The sequence below is a fragment of the Syngnathus typhle genome, linkage group LG18, assembly GCF_033458585.1.
Source record: "Syngnathus typhle isolate RoL2023-S1 ecotype Sweden linkage group LG18, RoL_Styp_1.0, whole genome shotgun sequence".
NCBI classification, from domain to species: domain Eukaryota; kingdom Metazoa; phylum Chordata; class Actinopteri; order Syngnathiformes; family Syngnathidae; genus Syngnathus; species Syngnathus typhle.
The window spans coordinates 7,317,896-7,339,888 of NC_083755.1; the positions used below are offsets into that span (position 1 = coordinate 7,317,896).

A 21,993-nucleotide genomic window follows, 5' to 3' on the forward strand; every position below is an offset into this window, starting at 1 on the left:
ATGAAGACTCATCGCGGAAGTCTCCGTCCTCAAAGTTTAAATTGGCCAATTAATAGGACTCGGGGCGTCTGAGACCTAAACAAAGATGGCCGGCTATTATTAACCGCCCCCGTGGCGCGTCTGCTTAGCTGCCTGGCAAGACGACTGGTGTCTCTCTCTCTCTCTATTTGTTTTCTAGATGGAGATTAAGGTGATCTTAGCCTGGGGGAGAGCTCCACAAGCTGTGGGGGCGGAGGGGAGGAATGCTGCAAGTAAAGTCGATGTATAGGTGACAGGGGGTGTTAAATACACAAAAGATGCACCGCAGTCCTTTTGTGAGGATTATCTGTGGCTTCTTTTAAGTCTGGAACTTGTGTCATTTTACTCAATTATTTGAAATAAAAAAATTAAAATAAATATATATATAAATAAAAATATATTTATATATAAATAATATATTTTTCTGTATATACAAATAATATATATTTATGTCAAAAAGCTCTACGACGTAAAGCACAGTTAACTCCCTAAAGGATGGTGGGGGGGGGGGGGGATTTACAGCCAAGTTGATACATTGGATTGCATAAGCTCGTCCTCCCGATGAAAAGTATATATCACCTCCCGAGCCGACGCTGATGATTGTGAAATGTAGCGCTTGCCTTTGGAGGCCTTCCAGCAGCGATTCATTTGACAGAAAATCGGCAAGGGCCCCTCGGGTTACGCAGGCTGCAGATGTCTGTTGTTTTTTTTCGCCCTGTTCTTATTTAAGAGTCAGATGAGATTGCAAAACATTGTTTATGCAAGATGAGAGAGAACTTACACAACCGTTTAGATCTGTCTGTGTTGAACAACTGAGCAAATCAAAACCACATTGTTTTTAAAACCTGCTCCAAAGGTGAATCAATATTGAGGGTTATGGAAAACGTGCCCGCTCGATGCCGCTGGTTGTTTTCATAAGATGAGAACAAAAAACACATCTGGCAAAAAAGTTAACTGAGGCGTGCAGCAGTCATGTCAATGCCGGTCCAATGGAAGGCGGGTCGAGGGGAGGTTCAGGTCTCCGGGAGTTGTTACGCAACTGCGGCTGACAGTATAAAAGCCCCTCGGCGCGACCTGTCAGTGGGAGCCGACTTCTTCTCTTTGCTAACAAGGTTGGTATTGATCACGTCGCTGCGCTCTTGTCTTAACTGGACCCTGGATGCAAATGATTGGCACTTTTGAAATGACGCAATTACTGAAACGTCACAAAGCTAAATCGTCTTCCATTCTTCGGGCCTCCGCACAGAACCAGAATGCTGTGGTACGTGCTGTGCCTGTGTTTCCTGACCCTGGCCTGGGCGCAGGACTGCCAGGTGTCCAACATTCAGGTCGTTCAGAATTTCGACAGGAACCGGGTGAGTTTTCAAAAACATTTTTTCTTAGTTGTGTCCCAGACTAAGTCCAGGTTGGTCTTTTGCCCAAAGTACGCAGGAAAGTGGTACGCCGTGGCAAAGAAGGACCCGGAAGGTTTGTTCCTCATCGACAACATCGAGGCCGAGTTTATCGTGGCAGAGGACGGCACCATGACCGCCAATGCGAGAGGCAGAGTGATCATTCTCAAGTGAGTTGACTTTTGTATATCTTAAGCTTTGTCGCCACGACAACGTGTCTTTGTTGGCATCCTAGCAATTGGGAGATGTGCGCCGAGATGCTCGCCACCTTCGAGGAAACTGCCCAACCTGCTAAATTCAGGATGAAGTATTGGGGAGTGGCAGCCTACCTGCAGACTGGAAGTAAGTCTTGGGACCTGGACGAGGAAATCATTCCAAATAGCCAATGCGTGACTTGAATGTGTACTTTATAAGAGCATTTCATTTCCGTCAAACCCGATGCCAGAATGATTATTCAATCAAAAAGCTGATAAGGAGACCTAATCAAAGCGAGTCTACCCACTCAGTCGGACTATCAGATTCAATTTTGGGACTTTTGGACCTTGACGACGACCCCTACTCGCGTCAGGGTTATCCTAAGCATCACCAACTTACCCACAATGACGCGGGTTATGGACTTCAACCGCTACCGACTAATCATTCACGAAAAACATTTCGCTGGCTTCCGAGCCTGACGCCGGTTCTTTGCCTTTCAGACGACGACCACTGGGTCATCGACACAGACTACGACAACTACGCCATCCACTATTCCTGCAGATTGCTGGATGCGGACGGCACTTGTCTGGACAGCTACTCTTTCATATTCTCCAGACACATAACGGGCTTGAGGACACAGGACCAACAAGCGGTCACCCAGAAGAAGATGGAGCTGTGCCTGCTGGGCAAGTACAGACGCGTCATGCACACGGGTGAGTCGACTGCGACTGGGCGCGTCTCTTCTGGGGTGGCTTTTAAACATTCAGCGTGTTTGAGAATTCTCTTCTGTCTTTGCTCTGCAGGCTTCTGCTACGCCAGCAGTTGATCTATTCCCACTCGGGGACTTTCTTATTGAAGCACCTGCGAGAGGGATTGAGCACCCCCCCCCACCACCACCATCGACGTGGAGCGTTTAAACAGAAGCCAGCTTTTTTTTCTTCAAAACAAAGCAGAAAATGTCAAGTGCGGCGTTTACTGAAACCCGATGTTCCCAGAAGTCTTTAAATATTACCCTCTGTCGCTTCTTCTCATCACGTATATATGGCATCAGCCGGGAACTACTTAAGAGAAAGCCAATGTTACAAAATGTCTTCATATATATAATAATATACAGTTTGTGTTTGATGTGAGGCTGAACTCTCAGCAGGAGCGCACCTCTGGAGGAGTCTACCTGCCATGTTTACAAGAAGAAGAAAAAAAAGAAAAGAAAAAAGGCTTCACTGGCAATACTTTGGTCTCCTTGTGCACTAATAGACCTCGTCAATAACCCGGATAGATTAAGTCACGGGCTTGGTATCATTACGGCACGATGATTTTATTCGACGTACTTGATCAGAGTTTTGTGAAATAAATCATTCATACTGTCGGCTCATTCACTTTTTATTGTGCTGAAATATTTATTTAAGTTGCAAGGTGCGAATAAGAAATTCATGCCTTCGCCTTTGGACCCGATTGAAAAGTTTGCGTTTGAATCTTTCATTGCGGCGAGCGGCTCGACGGAGTCGGTGCCAGCTACTCGGTAATTGGACAAAGCATCATAGCGGGTCACTATGGAAACAAGTCCGAGAAAAACTACCAACTCACAAGGTTTAAATATAATTGGAAGGAGTGTATTTTTATCAGAAAATCCACAGAGGTCTTATCAAGTTACACCATTATTACACAATACGAGAAATGAAAACAATTACATGTCGTAAACCCAACGAAATGAGAAAAAGGAAAGTTTAAAAACAAAGTCACATTGCCGAGGGGGCAGAAACCTTTCTCTTGTCCGAGCTAACTGATCTGCTGCCTTAAATAGTTTAGCGCAAGGAATTAACTCAATGCAATCTCGCCGCAGTCTCGAGGGGCTGCAGGCAGACATGTAAAGTCAAGGTGGAGATTGAAAAAGCCGGATGAAAAATAAAAACGGCAGAATTCTAAGAAGGCTGCAATGTCACCACCTGCCTGCTTGAGAAAAATGATCTATTCAAATTTCACACTCTAAAAAAAAAAAAAAAAAAAGAATTCAACTCTGGTGTTGCACCTGCTGAACAACACAGCTATTTAAAAACGGCTGCAGGCAGGTGTTGCAATAATACTTGCCAAAATATGTTTTGTTCCATGATGATACAAAAGGATATGCATAATCGCACATTGCTTCCATCCCTCGATGGTTTAAAAAGAGTAAAATATGATTATAACTTCAAAAAGTAGCTCACTGGAAAACCACCCAAAAAAATAAATATGACAAAACGCAAGCACAAGTCACTAAGAGCTTTGACCTCCCCAAACCCGCCCTGAATAAAAATCAAGTATGGAGAAAAATGTGACCTCACAGGTGTCAGCACGTCAGGCCAAGCAGAAGTCGATGTGGGCCAGCAGCTCCCGGTGGCGGCTGGTGGGGTAGTGAGCCCGGCAGCGGGGGCACTCCAGGAAGCTTTCGTCCAGAAGGCCGCCCGCTTTGGACGGCGAGCGCGGCTCGTCCAGACTGAGGCGCTGCACGTCCAGACGATCGTAAGAGCTGGGCTCCGAGAAACGGCTGTTGGGCTGCTTCTGCAAGGAAAACGGAGACGTCTCGTTCAACGGCCAGAAAAGATGGGTCAAGATGTATTCAAATTTCTGTTTGATGACATATTTGGGCGATAAAGGTGTGAAAAGATACTTACAGCCGACTCCAGTTTGGTGATCTGATCGCGGGCCTTGCGGAGCTCCTTGAGGACTTTGTGAAGCTGGTGCTGAACGCTCTGACGGTCCAGTTTCTCGTTCTCAAAATCTTTGGCGGAGAGCTGGATCTTCGAGGCGGAACAGATGAGAAGCCTTCGTAACCGTCGGCTACAAAATGCCAACCGAAACGTACCGAAATGACGTTGCCTCCACAGTTTTTGGGGTGTTGATAGCTTCCTCCAAAGACAAGTGGACACGTTTTCTTTGGAAACAAATTCTGAACCACTTCCTGGTCCCTGATCCACAGAAGTCAACCGACAAACTTTTGACTCCGGAAAACAGCGTTGCGTTGACCTTTCACCCCCAAAATATTTGTGTTGGAGTCGCACCGTAAAACAAAATGTTTTTTTTTTGGGTGAGGCTGCGAGATGTGGCCGCAACTGCTCCCAAAAAAAAAAGAAACTCGCAAGTCACGCTTTCTTTGTCACGTGTGGATTGTTTACAACAAGATGGAACCAAGGACAGCTCATTATTATTTTATATGTTGTCAAGCCGTTTGTGTCTTTTTATAAATTCTCTCCAATTATGTACAGTTATTATTTTACTCTAATTCTTATTTTATCATTTTTAACAACTCAGAATTGCACTCATTGCCATTAGAAAAAAAATATCTTTGTGTGTTTATTTTATCTGATATTTTGTATCTTTTCTATCATATTTGTTATTGTTGGGGTGAATTGTGATGGCCAAACATGGCCGACTAAATAAGAACCAATAGTGTGCCTCGGTAAGTGTCTCGGTTTGCTGCAGTGTCACCTGCTGCTCCAGCGCCGCTATCCTCCTCTGCTCGTCATTTTGGCTCAGCAGAGACTTTTGCAGCAGGTTGACCTGTCAAGTTGAAATTTTTTTGTTCCAGCCCAATTTTTCTTTTTTTTTTAGTATTGTGCCGATTTGTGAGCCTCAAATGGCTCGCTTATGCTAGTATTAAATTACTTGGAGCAGAAGTTCGGCAGATCTCTTCCGCTCCTCCTCCAGTCTGAGGTCCAGGCTCTCCATTTCGACTCTCATCCGGTCTGCGCGCTCCGAGGACACCTGTCTCTCCTCAGAAACGGCAGACCTGCGTGGAACAACAAATACACCGTACACTTTGATGATGTCACAATATCTGATGGCGTTATGAAAAGGCGCTCTGTAGCATACGCTGGTCTTTGAGTTTTGCTTCTACCTGCTGCTGAGCCGCTCTGTCTGCATCTGCAGCCTGGCATCCTCAAGCTCTTCGGCCCTCTCTTTGTATTTCCTCTGCAGGGACGACAGCTCATCGCATTTGTGGTCGTAGCGCCGCTGCAGCGCGCCCATCTCCTCCTCCAGCTGGGCAAGGCGCTCGGTCTGACGCTGCAGCTCGGCGTGATTTTTGACGCCCTGTGTGTGTCCCCGCCAGAAGTTGTTAGGATGAGCTGCACATATGTAAAAAAAGAAAAACCACAACAACAATGTGCACCTGCTCCTTCTGCGTGAGCAGCTCCTGCTGGGTTCTGGCCAGCTCATCTTTCTGCTGGTCCAGTTGTTTCTGCGAGGCCAATAAGGACTGCTCGTAGCGGCTCTTGAGTTGCGCTTCCTTTTCCGAGCATTCGGAAATAGCCTCCGGCGTGGCACCAGTAGAAGTCGAGTCCTGCTGCTTGGCCCGGCTCAGCTGTTGCTCCAGCTCGTGCGTGCGAGCGAGGACCGACTGGACGAAGACCTCCCGCTGCTGGTCGTACACCAGCCACTGCTGGTTTTTCTCCAGGGCCTGGCGGAGACACAAGGGTTGTAGTTTGGAGCACATCACTTGTCACCAATTTGGGGGTACTCACATCTCGCAGCTGATCCTGTACCAAGGAGGAGGCCTGTCCATTCTGAAACCACAAAGAAAAGAAAACACATAATATTTATTGCGGTACCATGTCTACTTCCTTTTTACGTGGAACACAATTTAAATGGACTATTTTTCGTTTATATTATGGCACTGTTGATGTTCGAAATGGACATACAGTGGCTTACTATATTAAATGTGGTCCGCATTTGCAATCATGCTTTTTTTCTACTTTTTGTGAAGTTTGAAAATGTTTGTCTCTATACTTTTTTTTTTTTTAAATTAAGTTTTTCTCCGAAGGCGGTGTTGTGCTGTTTAAATCAGTCAAGAAAGCACAAACTTTTTGCCTATTTATAGCCAGACAAAAAACAACATCAACAAACAGAACAAAACAAAGCATAGACACGAAAGGGGTTTTGGTGTGGCTTCCCGCTGGGCTGCAGCAATGTTGATGTTTTGACACACATAATTGCAAGGCTGAACAGGGCAAACAGTCCCACCTAGTGGTCAGAGCTATAAGTGCTGTTGACAATATTCCTCAATTCTATTGACAAATCTACTACAAGTTCGTTTTCTGTACTAGCTGTCAAATTATGAACTACTTTTTTTCGCTAAAACTTATTGTTATTCAGTCTGACAAAGAATAAATAATCATTGGCCACTATTTCATAGAAAATAATGCAGTTTGTTTACATACTGCAACTAGGCTAACAACAATTGTTAGCAGGTATTTACAGAATGTAAGGGTATTACAAATCTCTTGGGTGATTTAGCAATCTTTCATGAATATTCACCCGCATGGAGGAAGAAATAAACCGACAGTTCAATTTTTTTTTTTAGAACCAGTGAGCATAGTAATTGAGATACCAATTCTCCGCTGGCTGAACCACTGCCTGATTAGTCATCAAAATTGAATTTGTTCTAATCTAAACTAATTTTCAAGTAACTAACTGAAAAATACCATACGGGGGGAAAAAACAGTCAGATAACCCCAAAAAGGATTCTTAATGTTGTTGAATGATCAACATACCGCCGCTTGCGTCTCCAGAGATTGACAGCGGGCGGAAACCGTGGCCAGCTTGTTCTTCAGGTTCTCCGTTTCCTGAGACAGAGTCTGCACGTGTAGGTCCCTCTGCTCGACATCTTTGCGTCGCTGGTCCAGCTGGGACTGCAGCGCCGCCACCACCTACAGCACATTTCACAGAAGCCATCAAAGATCTATTGTATTGGGCTACAATCAGACAAAAAGGCATGCCTAGTGACATTTTACAAGAAATAAAAAGTCATGCCTCTCCCCCTTTCGCTGCCAGCTGCTGCCTCACAGTTTCCAACTCTTGCTCCTTGACGAGCAACTGTTGATTGTTCCTCTCGCGAAGGGTCTCCAGCGAAACAATCCTCTGCAAGACAGCAACACGCAGCACACAAGGGAGATTGAAGCAGTCAATCATAGCAGACCACTGAGTGAAACTTGCTGATTGCTCAGACGTCCCCCACACGTCCTGTCCTCACTTCCAACAGCTTGCTTTTGTCCGCGTCAGGCGACTTGATGTGTCGCTTGGCCAACTCGTCAATCTTCCTCCTGAGATGGGCGTTCTCCTTCTTGACTCGCTCTATCTCTGCCTCGGTTTTGGAAGCAGAGCTGCTGGATTTGAAGCCCAGTTTGGCGACAATGCTCTCCTTTGCCCCCTTTGATGTCATGGTGGCTCAGGAATTGGACAACTATGAGAGGATAGGTGGTTTGTTCAGTCTTCACACACTCTGACTGAATTTAAAGCAGACTATTAATATTACAAAGGCTCTGTTTGATAGTAATTAAGCTACCAGATGTATATTCAAGACAACACTACATTTTTAAAAATGTCTTTAGCTTGTAAAGATTAATTGAAAGCATCTTCTCACTCACTCAATTGGTCATTAAACATCCAGCAAGTGCTGTATTGCTATTTTATTTCTTTCAAAAGCAAAATAAACACGTTAGCCAAAACTATGCATTGGTGGGACGCCCTGATGAGGCGGAGAGACACCTGGCATTAGACGACACCCTAACGTTTCATTTGTAATGTAATAGAAATAAAACGCTCGCTTTGCACCTAAAAAAATAATAATATAGCAATCACTGCCTTCATTGGGAAAAAAATAACACAGAAATAAACTTACGGACGAGTAGAAGAGTTCGTTGGTATCTTTGTTTGGCACTTCCTCAAACGACTTGCACTTCCTGTAGTTTGAATAGGAGCGCTCTAACGCCACTTCCGCAAAGACGGTAGGGTGCGCTTGTTTTGCCATTCAAAATGACGCAGCCCGGTGCTGCCGATGAAGAAAACATCGGTTCTGCGTTTCATATGACCATATTGCATTTTAAACATTTGGAAACGTTTGTCAAATAATGTTGTTTGTTCACAAATTGTAACATTTACGTCTAAATTAGCTCTAATAATGTTAAACACTGTTGCGAGTCAACATCACCGGACTGACGTTTACACCTAATGAAGCGCGCACACGTTAGGGACTATTTCCTGCCTTTTTTTAAATTATCGTTATTATTGTCGCGTATGAAATGACAATTATTGCTTTTCTCATCATGAAATGCAAAATTCAAACGGGAACAAAATATAATTAAATCAAATGCAATGTAACAAAAATAAAATTAACTCGGGCTTTTCACATAGCTTGTATTTGTCAATTATACTAACGAGATAAGTTTTTTTCTGCGATGAATCAAAACAATAACCTTGCTGTAAACAGAAACCGAAACATTATCAGCCTTGTAGCAGCTGCAATAGATTGCAGGACACAGGGAGGAGAACAACACAGGGCTATTTTTCTCCCTTTAATTTGGATCGTCTATTTTTGATGAATTTGTGGGAGGAAACAGTCTGTGCAATGCATTCCAATAATGCTTGAACTTAAAATCGCAAAAGCTGACTTTTGCATCCCAGTGGAAAGGGAAGTAAATCATGAATGTTCGTAAGAATGCTAAAATAATGCATGCAAGTGGGGTGATGTTGGCACTTGGGGGATGCAGATCAATTCCAATGTAAAGATTTTTTTTTTACCCCCCACTGCAGCGGCAGGTTTGCGGCCTCATTAAGGCAAGAATAAGTTGCATCCACAATATTCATTATAGCGCATGGAAGAAGGCATATCTGTCGAACAAATCATCATTATCCACCTGTGAGGGATGCATTGTTTCAGTGGAGTTCATAGTAAAACAAAAAGCCAGCCTGAGCAGTATAAAGGCAGAATATATATCAACAGAGCCGGCCGGCACACTTCTCTGAGGTGGAAAAGAGTCTTTCTGGTTCAGAGAATTTTTACTTTCAATTTCAGTGTATTTCCTCTTTTGCGCTTCACTGTTCTGGGATTCAGATTTCATGGCATCGCCTTGGTTTTCAAAGCTACACTCCAAAAGACACAATAGATTTTGTTTTTCCACATCGAATGATTCACCTTATTTCACCCACTGCGGGCTGTGGAATTGAACACACAAAAAACTCTTGATTTATTGATGCACGCTTTGTTTGGCTGTGTTGCTTTGCAGTATTTGGTTTTTGAACAAGGCAATTTTGCCATAGTTAGCAGCATTGCTGAAGGCGTAATGCAAATGTGATCATGTGTTTTAAAAATAAGTTAGCCCCCATCAAATGTCAAAGGGTGAAAACGGTTCCCTTTCACGTAGAGCTGATTAAAAGTACAGCAGCGACACAACAGCACGACAAGTCACACGTCACCGCTCTGAATTTAGAAGGCAACCTGTAAAAGTGACTAGAAACCAACGAGACGGGATGACATTCTGGGGATTTTTTTTATTTTTTTATTTTCACCATCTGTTTCTTGGTGATTCACTAACTTGGCATAAATTGAGCCTCCCAACGAAAGCTGGCGGCTAATGTGTGTGTGTGTGGGGTGGGGTGGGGTGGGGGGGATTGTCTTGGCTGGTGGATTAATCTCATGGTGAGTTGTATCAGCATGATCGCCGAAAACGGCTCCACCGCTTGGCCTTGTTCCCATTATGGTTGACCTTTGGACGCCCACTAGCAATTTTTAGTCTGGCGGCTTGGCGATGGGGTCATGTCCTGAAAAAAAACTACTCCCAAAGATTCCCAAACGGTGACAAAGGAGTGGCCAATATTTGGAATAAAAATAGTCGCCATCTCATTTGCGGTTATATTCCAAACCTCGCCGTACTGCCTCCCTGTATCTTGATCTCGAATGGAACAAAACATCATCCACCCGCGAAACATGTTTACACGCAAATTTTTTATTTGCTAACCTTCGGTGCAGCAAATGAAGCGCACTTTATGTAGCGTCTCAGCAGGTACTAGGCGGCCGTAGTAAAACAAAAGTCTTCACACAATAATAACCTTGTCGACCTCTGACACGTTTCAGATTGATTTTTGCCACGGATCCAAATGTTGCAGATGATTACGTGCCGTCCTCGGACACAAAGAGCGAGCGACACTTTGCGGCAGTAAATCACTTGACGCGGTCTTCTCTGCATGACCGAGCAACCAAATCGGATCTTTACTTTTTATGACTCGGTACCGGCGACGGTCATAGCTGGCGGCTGGGCCCATTCCCCTTATGAAAGCAATATCTCAGGAGCAGCTGAGAGGGGATTTCATTACATCTGGCACAAACTTCCACTTAGACTCCCCATTCAAAGGTCACTGCCACTCTGATATCAAAATACATTTTTTTCTTTTTACCATAATTCCAAATGGAGCATAATGTCAGCACATGAACCTACTGTTCATATTTCATTGCTTCAAAATTGGCAGTTGGAATGATCTATTTTTGTGTTCTTTGTTGTGGCATGAAAGAACGTGGAGGAAAATGGAAGCTTCTGTGAAAGCGACTACTCATTTGTTTATTGACGACAAAGAGGAAAGATGTGGCCTTGATTATGCGGCACAATAATGAGACCGTCTTTCTGATTGGTCCTCCTACGTGCTTTGCTGACACACTTTGCACATCATTAAATGTTTACGATGGCAAATCGTCAACTTTTAAAGCGGGGGGTGGGTTGTAAAGGAGAAAGCGGCGTGGTTAGGTTTACAGCACTGATGTTATCTTATTATAAAAAAGTACAAAACTATTAAGGCCTGCAAAGTTTGCTCAATGGCAGTTTCACTTGCTCTGATTGCAGTTAAAATCTTCACAGATGCCAAACATGTTTAAAATTTCAACTTATAGCGCCACCACCTGGTCAATTATATTTAAATTTAAAAAAACAAAAAGCATACACTGAACTACACATAGGTTAAAATGTTGTTCATGTTATTCAGTGGTACTTTGACTTCATTCCGTGACTCTGCTTGTAACTCAAAACATGAAATGAATGGAAATGACTCAATCTGTTCCAGCGTGCCCCAAAATAAAAAAACTTCTGAACAATAATCATCACATTACATTGGTATTGTTTTTTTCCATAAAGCCGAAACACTTCCCACCTGTTTATTCCCCAAACCGCAACGCTTGCTAGGAAATCTCCCCTCATTACACAGCTGAATTGATCGTTCCGTGTAGAAATGTCACCAGCGGGGGCGTGATACACGCCTCCCGAGAAGTGAGATTTAATCGCTCGCTCAAATCATTCTGCTGCGTCGCTGCTTGCGACTTTGCTTTTAACAGCGCAATTATCTTACAAGTCTCTAATCGGCTGCTTTAAAAGTTCTCTCACGGTTTAAATGGCCTAAAATCTACAATGTGTAAGAAAACCCGGTCAAGAGAGAAACTTGACTTTTTGGGCTCTAAACATTTTCACTTCTTATTTTTAATCCAAAAGGTATTCACAGAGATTTTAAATCATTTAAAAGAGCACATAAGCTAGCCCTCATTCACTTAGTTGGCTAGCACCACGGACAGCGGCAAAGTAGCACATAAGCTAGCCCTCATTCGCTTACCTGGCTAGCACCACGGACAGCGGCAAAGTAGCACATAAGCTAGCCCTCATTCGCTTGGCTGGCTAGCACCATGGACAGCGACGGGCACCAAAGTAGCATGCTATCATCATTTTAGAGATATTACAAGTACACCGGTACTATAGATTAAAATTGTATCCGTTTGGTGACCACTTTTGTACCTTTAATAATATTCAATCATTACCCCCCCCCCCCAATTATATTGGAAAGAAGCCACATGACAAGTGTGATAAAACACCACATTCATATTTGCGCCGCGCAAACGGCAGTAAGCACAAAACCGGCTTTCGCTGTTATTACACTTGAGTGATCCTAAGAGCTTTGAAAATAGTCATAAATGCGTATGAAGCCACCGTGCGGGGTTGTCATAGCTCCGAGTTGAAAAACGCTAAACTTTATTTGAATCTTTCGCGCAATAAACCTGACATCCAATTCCGCCACCGGGATTTGATCTCGGCGCAACAAAGATGGAATTGATCGTTTATAGCAAACGCTTTTGATTTATCTCCGCTCTCTTGGAGGCTTTTAAAGAAGAAAATTAGTCCCTGGGGAAAACGTGGCGTTCCAGCAAACACTAAAAACCGTACCTGAAACCTTTGTGGAGCCAGCCATGCCAAAAGATGAGCTCATAAAATGGGACTTGGGTTACATGAAGGCAATATTCATTGCAAACACTGTAAAAATAAAGAAAACACAAGGGGAGGGGGGTGACCTGTTATTTACCAATTAAAGTATTTATTTGCCCATTAAAAATTCAAAAATTGGGTGGGCATCTTCACACGATCCTTTATTGACTTTCACTACACTTCAAAATAGCTTCAAGGAATATCTATTTCTCCACAGGTGAAGCGCACTTGACGGGGAGCAGACAATGTCATTAAAAACACATCGCCCCTGCCTAAGGGGGGTACCCAAGCAGGAATATTAACGTCCCGAGACCCGCCGCATAAAAGTGACAAGGACGTTTGGCTTCATGCGGAAACAAGGTGGGACGAAAATAGAATAAATTGGCCAGGCTGCCGTTTGTAACTCCAAATAGCTAATGTTTACAAAGCTAAGCTTCATGTGTTCGGGTCCATCTCTTGCATTTAAATATCTGTCACTAAAAGGATGATGTCACTGCCATATCGTTTGACTTGAAGAATAAACAAATCATTTTTTTGGTAAGCTCACCTGAGCCCCTCCGCCGAAGCGACTGATTCGCTTTGACACTGACGTGTGGGACTACGATTTAAAGGGACAACACCTCAGGTGTTATGAGAGCTCGGGTCAGTTTGGAGGTCTTCTTTTATTTACCAGGGTAGCAGCTGCCACGTAAACGTCCAAGTATCCTAAAGCGCAGGACACCTTCCATCATGCGTGTAACATGACCGAGGTTCTTCTAAGCCACTCGTGTTGCTCTGTGGAGACCTACTTGACCACCTTTTACACTGAAAGCCATCCATTTGTCTTCACTAATATGCCAACAAGTCTATTGATCTGTCCGGAGAGGAGAGAATTGATTGAAAGCGTTCTTTTACGACTCCGTGAAGGCTTCCAGTGCACACGAGCAAAGCCAAAACAATAAAAGGTCATCTAACTACCAAAGTGCTTTCATCGCATCCCGGGCTTTCAGTCGTGTCCAATGTTAAATCATTGCAAAAGCAGACATTTTTTAAAAGAATCAAATCCAATCAAACACTAATCGAAGGCTATCGTGCTGTGTGAGATATAGCTGAGCTTTGAAATGCTAATTGGAATGTTCGCACGCGGATGAAAGAATACATGTCGATATGAAAATGTATGCACATATCATCTCAAATTTAAAAAGTCGCTCAAGGTACTGACTATGAATAAAATATTCCCGATTGATTTTCCTTATGCAGCATTACTTTCTGGATTGTTCTTTCCGTCAGTTAAGCATCAAAAACAGAACGGGACCAACAAGGGATCCCTGAGGTACTCCGCAGGGGGGCTATTGTTGATTTATGTATTCCGCCTTCTTCTCTAGTGCAATTCAATTATAACTGACTCACCTAATTAACTGGATTTCTGCTTAGCGAGACAGGAAAGCCACAAGCTAAAAGCCGTAAGCAAAAGAGCTACATTATTTATCGTTAAGCTTTTAGTTGCCTCGAGTGACATCCCGTGAAAATTGTTGACTTTGCATAACTCCTGGGACAAACCAAACATCTGTGGCACTTTTCCAAAACCAGTAAACACACTTAAATAAAGCCCAAACGTTGCTCCATCTGAACACACTCGTCCTGTTTTTGAACTCTGACGACTATCAAAGTGTGACAGCTCGCGCATAGGGAATGTCAGATTATAACCGAGACGAGAAGAGCCCGCGTGAGGTCGTGATGGAATCTGTCTCGCTTGGCGTCCCCCGGAGGACAGCGAGGGGGGGTCTTGACCCAGCAATGCTTGGCAATCATAGCAGTCACGGGGTCAACGCGTCTTGCGGGAGAGCCTTGTCACTGTCACTCATGCTTTTGGCACTTCATTTGTCACCAAGACCGGGTCGGAAAGGAGGGGCGTTTACAGACATCACGAGTCTCGCGGCAAGTCTTCAGACCATCTGGCGAGGGAGGGGAACCACGCCGTCCCCAACGACATTAGCATTCCGCTCACGTCGAGCGCCGGACACTGACATGAAGGGAAGTCGACAGCCACCCGGTTTGTCGAACCTGCTGTTTCATGTGACAAGAATTGGAGTCTATTGTTTCTTCTTTTGGCATCTTCTCTGAATTTTTAAATGTAATTTCGCCCATTCTTTTTGTGTTTGCGGGTTCAGAACGAGGAGGTTTGGTTGGTTCCGCTCCGTCCGAGGACATCGTCAAAGAGGACTCGAGATGACCAAGGTCTTAATGAACACTATTATCTTGGTCTTTATTTTGTCACAATTGTATGTCAAATATATATACGTCCATGTGACATATATTAGATGACATATACTGTTTCATTTCATTTCTTTACAATAGAGAAACAACATAGAGACACACTATTTTGGTTTCTAGGTAGAACCTCCCTTTAAATAGTTTTCTTTTCTTTTCCACTTGAGCTCCCACTCGCAGTTTGTTGTCCTGTTATGAGTTTATCCACAATGTGTGCTTGTTTGGGTCGATATTCTTTTTTTTTTTTGGGGGTCCTTCGTCCTTTGCAGTTCATCGAAGGGCCTCCGATATCGGCGGCCGCACAGATGGTCCCGAAGGTATCGGCCCCGACTTCTGAAACTTTGCAAAGTTAATCCAATCAACTCAAATTTCCCATTCCTCTGCAGATGGCCGAGGGACCGTTTGAGTTCTCCATGGCGGCGTAACCTTGGCCCGCCATCTTGAAACCACGGATTCCAGTGCCTGTTTGATCTCTGGCAGAAGAGCGGCTACTTTGTCCAGTCTCGACTTCAACGGCACCCCTGCGGTCCACGCGAGTCGCCAAAGTCTTCGCGGGAGGACTAGAAAGGTTCCGGGGATCGAGTCGTGCGGTCGTAACAACGGAGGGCGTCTGGGGGCGAACACTAATGGGCACGGCGCTCGGAGAGGAAGGGCCGGCGGAGAGGACCAGACACCCCCCTGGGTTCTGCGAATCCAAACGCTTTCCCTCAAGGTCGCTCGCCTGCAGCGAGGGGATGATGGGAACGGAACGGCCGCGCGGCGAGGACGGAGGGAAGCAGCTTCCTTTATCCAGACGAGTGCAAGGCACCTCGGTCCATCCCCTTCTCCCGGCAAAGTGAGATGTCCCGCCGAGCAGGGCGCCGACCTTTCCCCTGCTGGCATCACACCTTGAGGCGGGAGAGAATGAAACGGGAAATAGAGAGAAAGTCATTGCCATGGCGACCTTTACACATATTTCACGTGGAAAGTACGTCAAAATTCTGCCCACCCCACCTCCCATCCGCCCGCCGTCTTCATTCTTGTTTGTAGTCGATCTAATTGAATTACGTCTCGGCTCCCCTCGGTATTAGAAGGGGGAAATGCAAGCTGGAGGTAAATCCGGCAAAAGCAAAACACGTCTAAAAATAAACCTTGTTGCAAAAGTTGCCTTCAGTTGTCCTTATCTGTGGCGGGTAAATATGTTTTGATGCGGGATAATAAAAGTGACAAGATTCAGCGGGGGATTTGTTGTCTCCAAATGGGAAAATGTGCAGGGGCACTTCCCGACTTTCTGCTCAACCCTGTTTTTACAACCCCCCCCCCCCCCCCCTCATTTTTATCCTCCTCTTTTGCTGCACTATCGTCACAATCTCCCCTCACTTTACCTCCCACTACTCCTATCCAGAGATGAGACGGCGTATCCATGGCAACTGCAAAGAAGGGAGGAGTGGGGTGAGGAGTTGGGGAGGGGTGGGGGGTGTCTGCTCTGAAGCTTGGTGTTGTATTGCTGCTCAGTCCAGAAATAGGTCACTTGAACCTGCTAGAGGGACATCTGGAACTGCATCGATGGCTAATTGGATTGAAATGTGTTCAACTTACCAGTTAGCTTCAATCGCTCGCGGCTCATTTGCTTTTCCGTGAGTAGACATATCTACTCATCGGTCTTAAATTAATAAAGTATTTCCTTTTTTTTTTTGGGAGAGAGCGGGGGGGGGGGGGGGGGGGGGGGGTCTGGTCCATGAAATTTGAAGCGGTGGAAAAAGTAAGGCTGAATCTCTGGAGTATTTGTGGAAATGGCATCAGAAGTACAGCAGAACATGACGGCGAGTGTCTGTTGAGTGACTGATGAGAGCACATTTCACACTCATTCTCTTTCAAAATGGAGACAAAAGCCCTGACCTCAATTGGGGATACGCCGATGCTGGGACTGCTCGGTTTTGACAAGCTTTGTTGAAGGGGAAAAAAAGAAATAGGTCATACAAAGAGTTTGGGAAGTTGCCGTGATGTTCAATCAGAGGCGCCTCGCTAATAGGAACGTCGCCGGGGACGCCGCCGCTCGCTTTAATGATCAAGTTGCACAGTCTGACAGCAAACCAACTAGCTTTTCGGAGTGACGGCCCGACGAGCAGCTCGAGTCAAGGGTGTCAAGTTTTTCTCACTGGCATCTTCTGAGTTTTTTTTTTTTTACGTGGTGGTTTAGCTGAAGTTTGGGAAATACTCCTTGAGAAGGTCAAGCGTACCTCCTGAAGGACTCAGAGTGTCCGGGGCGCTCCTCCCGCAGGTGCTTGTAGATGTGAGAAGACGTTCGCGAGGCGTCCGCCAGATTGGACCGCAGCTTCAGCTTTCCTCTGGAAATGGGCGGCGTCCTGAAATGATTGGTCTCCTTGCGTCGTAGCGCCGGGCTGAGCGAGAGGGAACTGCTCCTGGAAGCACAGGAGAGGAAACGTCGGCGTGGGTGGATGAATTTCGGGGATTTAACGTAATAAGCTGCGCGGCCGTACCGATTCAATAATCCCTTGTAAAATCTTTATCTCATCCTTGTTTGGATTGACCTTTCGGCTAAACGCCCAAACGGAAGCGGGAGGAATTTACAATGTTCGTTAAAAACGTGGCAGGGATATGATAATTATGGGAAACAGATGTCATTCATCGGTTCTACTTTTCTTCGCATTTTCATGCAGTGGTGCCCGAGGAGCGAGGAGAAAGAAGGGAGGAAAGCTGAGGGAGGCTCATAAAAGTGCCGTCCGTGGCTTTGCAGGTGTTCGGGCGGCCATAAATCAACACGGCGGGCATGCCGCCGATGGCACCGCGGGAAAAGTCAAAGAAGAAGGTCAGAAGAAGAACAAAAGAAAAAAAAAATAATCCCATAAGTGTGAAGCATTTCTGTCAAGTGAAGGGAGAAAATAGACTTTCACGACACATCAAAAAAGAAATCCGTCATTGGTGGTCAATCTTAAAAGCTATCATTGAAGAAATCACAGTGTCCGAAGAAAAACAACCAATCATGGCTGATGAGATGTCAATCAAACACAGATTTAAATTGTGCATTCCAAAAATATCATAGTTCAACCGAGTTGTTTGACAATGACATCTTTTTCCTCACGATTGTTTTATTTTATTTTGCATGGAACAGATGCCAGGTTTACCTAAAACAAGATGCCCCCTGGGACCAAAACTCTCGATTCATCAAGAGCTGCTTTGTTTTTGTTGAACGGCGGTAGCAGCGTGTTCTTCTCGCCGTCGTTCGCTCAGCTTGATATTTGGCCACGAGGATATTGAAGTCGATGCGCAAAAGTTTGGAGCTCGTCTGTGCGAGCACATTTCCCGCAGTTTTGAAGCCTAATAAAAATAGAATCAAATAAAAATCGACCTCAGCTGCAGCTGTTCAGCCATTTTTGATTGTGGATTGTGTTTTATCACTCTTGTTATTGTTGCCGACATCTCAGGAAGTCGAGATCATAAAAAGAAAAAGCAAAGGCTAGATTCCAAAACAAGCATCCTGATGTGACCCGCTTGCAAGTCCAATTAATCCTACGCCAACGGATGACTCGTTTTACGTATTTTATTGAACTGAACCCGAGCCAAGCGCGAAGTTGCCAATAAATATACTTCTACTTTCACTTCATTGATGAAGCCCTCACGAGTTCTTCATAATTCAATTACGACATTCAAATGTTCAAAGCGGCCGGCCGACCCGCCATCAACTGACGAGCGGCGCCATCATTACACATCGACTGGCAAAAGCGTTACGTGCGTCAAACTTTGCGAGGCGAGTCGCTCGGGAGCCGGCAAAGTGCTTTTATTCGCCGCGCATCACTCTTATGAAACGATTGATCGAGGCGCTCATTGATCTGCCGGGATACGAGTCCGAGGAACAAAAGAGATGAGCCCGATCGTTGCTCTTGTACACCTGCTCCCGTAAAAGAAGACTTGTTTTGTTCCTTTCTTTTGTTTATTACCTCAGTAACTACGCGGCGCCTTTTTTCTTTCAATTTCATACACAGGAGCAATTCTGCTGGAAAATGAATGCGAGGATCCACAAATAGCGCCTGCGGGCATTTTGTCTACGGCGGATCGGGGAGACGTCAATTGGCTGGAAAGCTTTATTTGGAATAACACTGCAACAGCGGTGCTGCTATATTACAATTATGGATGGATCCAGCGTGGAGGGAGCAACACGTTCTAAAGCGACCGCACTATCACAAAGCCCCATCTTCAAGCTCGCTCTCACGTCGGGTTTTAAAAAAAGAATGTATAGGGCTGTCTCTCCACGGCGTGCATGCACTCGTGGCCGACAACGAGGCGCTCTAAAGCCATCGCGCCAGCACAAATCCCCCATTCACACACGTTTATATATTATTTTAAAATTCTCTTTCATATATATTTTTACATCGCTTTCTCACACGCACTTGTGGCCGACAACGAGGCGCTCTAAAGCGTGAGCAAAAAGAAAGGGGCCGGGATGCTTAGTATGGAGTCGCTACGCTTTGGGTCATCCCGACAGCTTTTTATGAGGCTTTTTATCCGGGATGGCTCACAGTGTGCCGCGCTTTCTCGGGTCACTAGCCGAAAACATCTCCAAATCATCCATCAGAGTCTAATTCGACTCCGCCTCGTCCGACTCCGACAAGCGGAAACAAATGATTGACTGTCCGTTGCCCGGGTTGAAACACCTGCGTGGCACGGTGGAGCCCCCCCCCCCCCCCCCAGGAATTTGTTGCCTGTCAGCCGTGGGCCCGCAATCAGCCGCCACATCCTGCGTGTCCTTGCTCTATCACGCCCAAAGCTGCACTCGTCACAACCGACTTTAAATAAACGTGCGGCGTTTTATGCACCGTCTTGTCTTATTTGCATCCCATTACGTGGCAGATTTACGGCCGTCTTTGCGGCGCTGCCCATAATTAGGACAAGAGCCATACATCAAGCGGGAAGCAGACATTTACCGTCACTCATTTCTGGTGATTTGCCAGCAGTGAGGACGAGCGAGCGAGCGAGCGAGCGGCGCCAAGACCGCCCGCCCGCCCGCCCGCCCGCCTGCGGGCCGACGAGCGAGTTGCGTTGCTTGCCTGACATGAATGTCATTACGCGCCAGAGTGAGTTGGCAGACGTTTGGCGGAGGCAAAAAAGAGGTCAAATAAAAACACAAACACTTTTCCGTTGACTTCCCAGACGAGGAGGTTATTGTTGCACGCGCCAGCCGCATCGCACTCCCCCTTGTCCCGCTAGCTATGTTTACAAAGCCCAAGCACTTCCGAGATCACTCACAGCCAAGATGAGGCATTTTGCTCAATATTTTCCTCGGATGAAGCAGGGCGAAGACTGGCAAAGCTTTAAAATGAAAAAAGAAAAAAAAAAAAGCCGCATCCACTCGACAAAGACAAAGCGGGATCCGTTTCACGTGTGAAAATTACCCAGCACACAGTGCGGCATCCGGCACAATTGCACACATCATGGCTTTTGTGTCGAAAGGTCAGCAACATATTGCGGCTTGATTGCTTTCCTCGCGTGAGCGATGCGCCGCCGTTTTCACCTGAAGCGTTTTCCTTTGCACCGCGCCCTGACGAGAACTCGCGGCGAGGCCGTGGACGCTCCCGGGTCGGCAGCGCCGTCGTGGGTGCCGCAGGCCTGCAAAGAGACACACGACGTGAGCGTGTGGATTGTGACTGGGGTTGACGTCTGAGATGACCTTCAGAGGAACAGCTGCTAAATCATCGTGACCAACCGCCGCCTCGCCTCGCTTCGCCTCGCTTCGCCTCGCAATGACAATACTGTCGTGTCCTTGTCGTGCTCGGCAATCTCGAAGATTCGTCACAGCTTTTGCGTCAAGCTTATTTCAAGTGAGCTACCCTATTTTCATTTTCGAGAATACAGTCAGAATCATCTCGTCATTACCTCATTCACTGCCAGTTAATATCTTTGACGTCTATACGAGTTCAAAATCACCAAAGTAGATTTCGTGGCTTAGGAATTCAATTACACTTATGAACTGTAGAGGGAGCCCCGGAGCACTAAAAATCCAATTATCTCCCAATGCCGATTATATTCATACAGCTCCATTTTTAGCAGCGGTCCACATCGAAACTGCAAGTGATGTAAGACGGCACAGCAAAAGAGCTCGGGGGTAAATACATAATATGGGACGAGAGCCCAGTATCAGCGCACTCCATAAGGTTTACGTCCCCCGTCAGCGCTCTCGCTCGTATTCCCCTATGCTCGGGCGCTGTCTTTAATTACGCTTTACATTTAAAAGCTCAGATTAGAAGGGGACGCTTTGTGCACGGAGCAGCACACTGGCCCTCGCAGACAACAATTAATCCCACGTAAGATTACGTTAATGGCTACCCCCCCTTGTCCCGCTCTCCGTTGGTCTTATCACAATGAGCAACATTCTCTGTCAACAATCCCGGTGAAAATCAGGAGATCATTTTGTTATTCCGCCAACGGGAGGGAATTCCTGCTTTGACCTTTTATTCTTCTTGGATGTCGATAGCGTTATCAGCTATGTCCCTCGACGTCAATGTTTTGGTTTTCATATTATACATTTAAAGAAATAAAAATCAATTTTGACCTACAATGGGAATATTACGGATCTGATTTAAAAATTTAAATAAATGAAATAAAATGAAATAAATCAACATTTTGGACCTAGTCTGAAGTAGATGGCGTCTCCAAATTCCGTTAACTTGTCAGGGGGACGACAAGGGGAGCACCCGTCCGTGCATTTTCTCCCGCTTATCCTGTTCAGGGTCACGGGTGAACTGGAGCTGATCCCAGCTGAATGCTGGAGAATGGCAGTCTCCACGCCGGATTGGTCACCAGTCAATCGCATCGGGAAACAGACACGGAGAGGGAAGAGAGCCCGACCCGACCGCTCCATCACCGCTGACTCGAGTCAAAGAGTCAAACCGTTCGGACTCAGAGCGACGAACAAAAAAGAAAGACGTTGCACGGTGTAACCACTTTGCTAACTTGCCTGTTTGTTTGTGGCCGTGTTTTACGACTCTTTTAACAGCCTTGACAACGGAAGACAACAGGAGGACACAGGAGCCCAATAAAAAGCTATAGAAAACCTCTGCATTCAGCCTTACATTAATCCTAGCCTTCTTTATGGGACC

General features: G+C 45.6%; 3 protein-coding genes across 3 annotated transcripts in view; 1 reads left to right on the top strand and 2 right to left on the bottom strand.

Moving 5' to 3' along the window:
- Window positions 1-974: 974 nt before the first annotated feature.
- On the top strand, window positions 975-2,970 carry rbp4 (retinol binding protein 4, plasma). The gene is made up of 6 exons (XM_061264588.1): window positions 975-1,130; window positions 1,265-1,373; window positions 1,443-1,579; window positions 1,645-1,751; window positions 2,105-2,317; window positions 2,408-2,970. Exons 1-6 carry the CDS (start codon window positions 991-993, stop codon window positions 2,428-2,430), a joined length of 729 nt encoding a protein of 242 aa, XP_061120572.1. The 5' UTR covers window positions 975-990; the 3' UTR covers window positions 2,431-2,970.
- Window positions 2,971-3,192: 222 nt separating this feature from the next.
- Window positions 3,193-8,348, bottom strand: cep55l (centrosomal protein 55 like). The gene is made up of 11 exons (XM_061264587.1): window positions 8,257-8,348; window positions 7,609-7,818; window positions 7,389-7,496; window positions 7,130-7,285; window positions 6,101-6,142; window positions 5,749-6,036; window positions 5,476-5,669; window positions 5,244-5,367; window positions 5,067-5,138; window positions 4,253-4,378; window positions 3,193-4,139 (listed from the first exon to the last, which is right to left on the bottom strand). Exons 2-11 carry the CDS (start codon window positions 7,795-7,797, stop codon window positions 3,936-3,938), a joined length of 1,503 nt encoding a protein of 500 aa, XP_061120571.1. The 5' UTR covers window positions 7,798-7,818; window positions 8,257-8,348; the 3' UTR covers window positions 3,193-3,935.
- A 6,534-nt stretch (window positions 8,349-14,882) lies between these two features.
- nrg3b (neuregulin 3b) overlaps window positions 14,883-21,993 on the bottom strand; it is an 88,043-nt gene continuing 80,932 nt past the window's right edge. The window contains exons 10-13 of the mRNA XM_061264958.1: window positions 20,953-20,959; window positions 20,409-20,503; window positions 17,119-17,301; window positions 14,883-15,786 (exon numbers count right to left, since the gene is read on the bottom strand). Of these exons, the coding sequence (XP_061120942.1) occupies window positions 15,258-15,786; window positions 17,119-17,301; window positions 20,409-20,503; window positions 20,953-20,959 (814 nt within the window). The 3' untranslated portion in view covers window positions 14,883-15,257. The remainder of the gene's footprint in view (window positions 15,787-17,118; window positions 17,302-20,408; window positions 20,504-20,952; window positions 20,960-21,993) is intronic.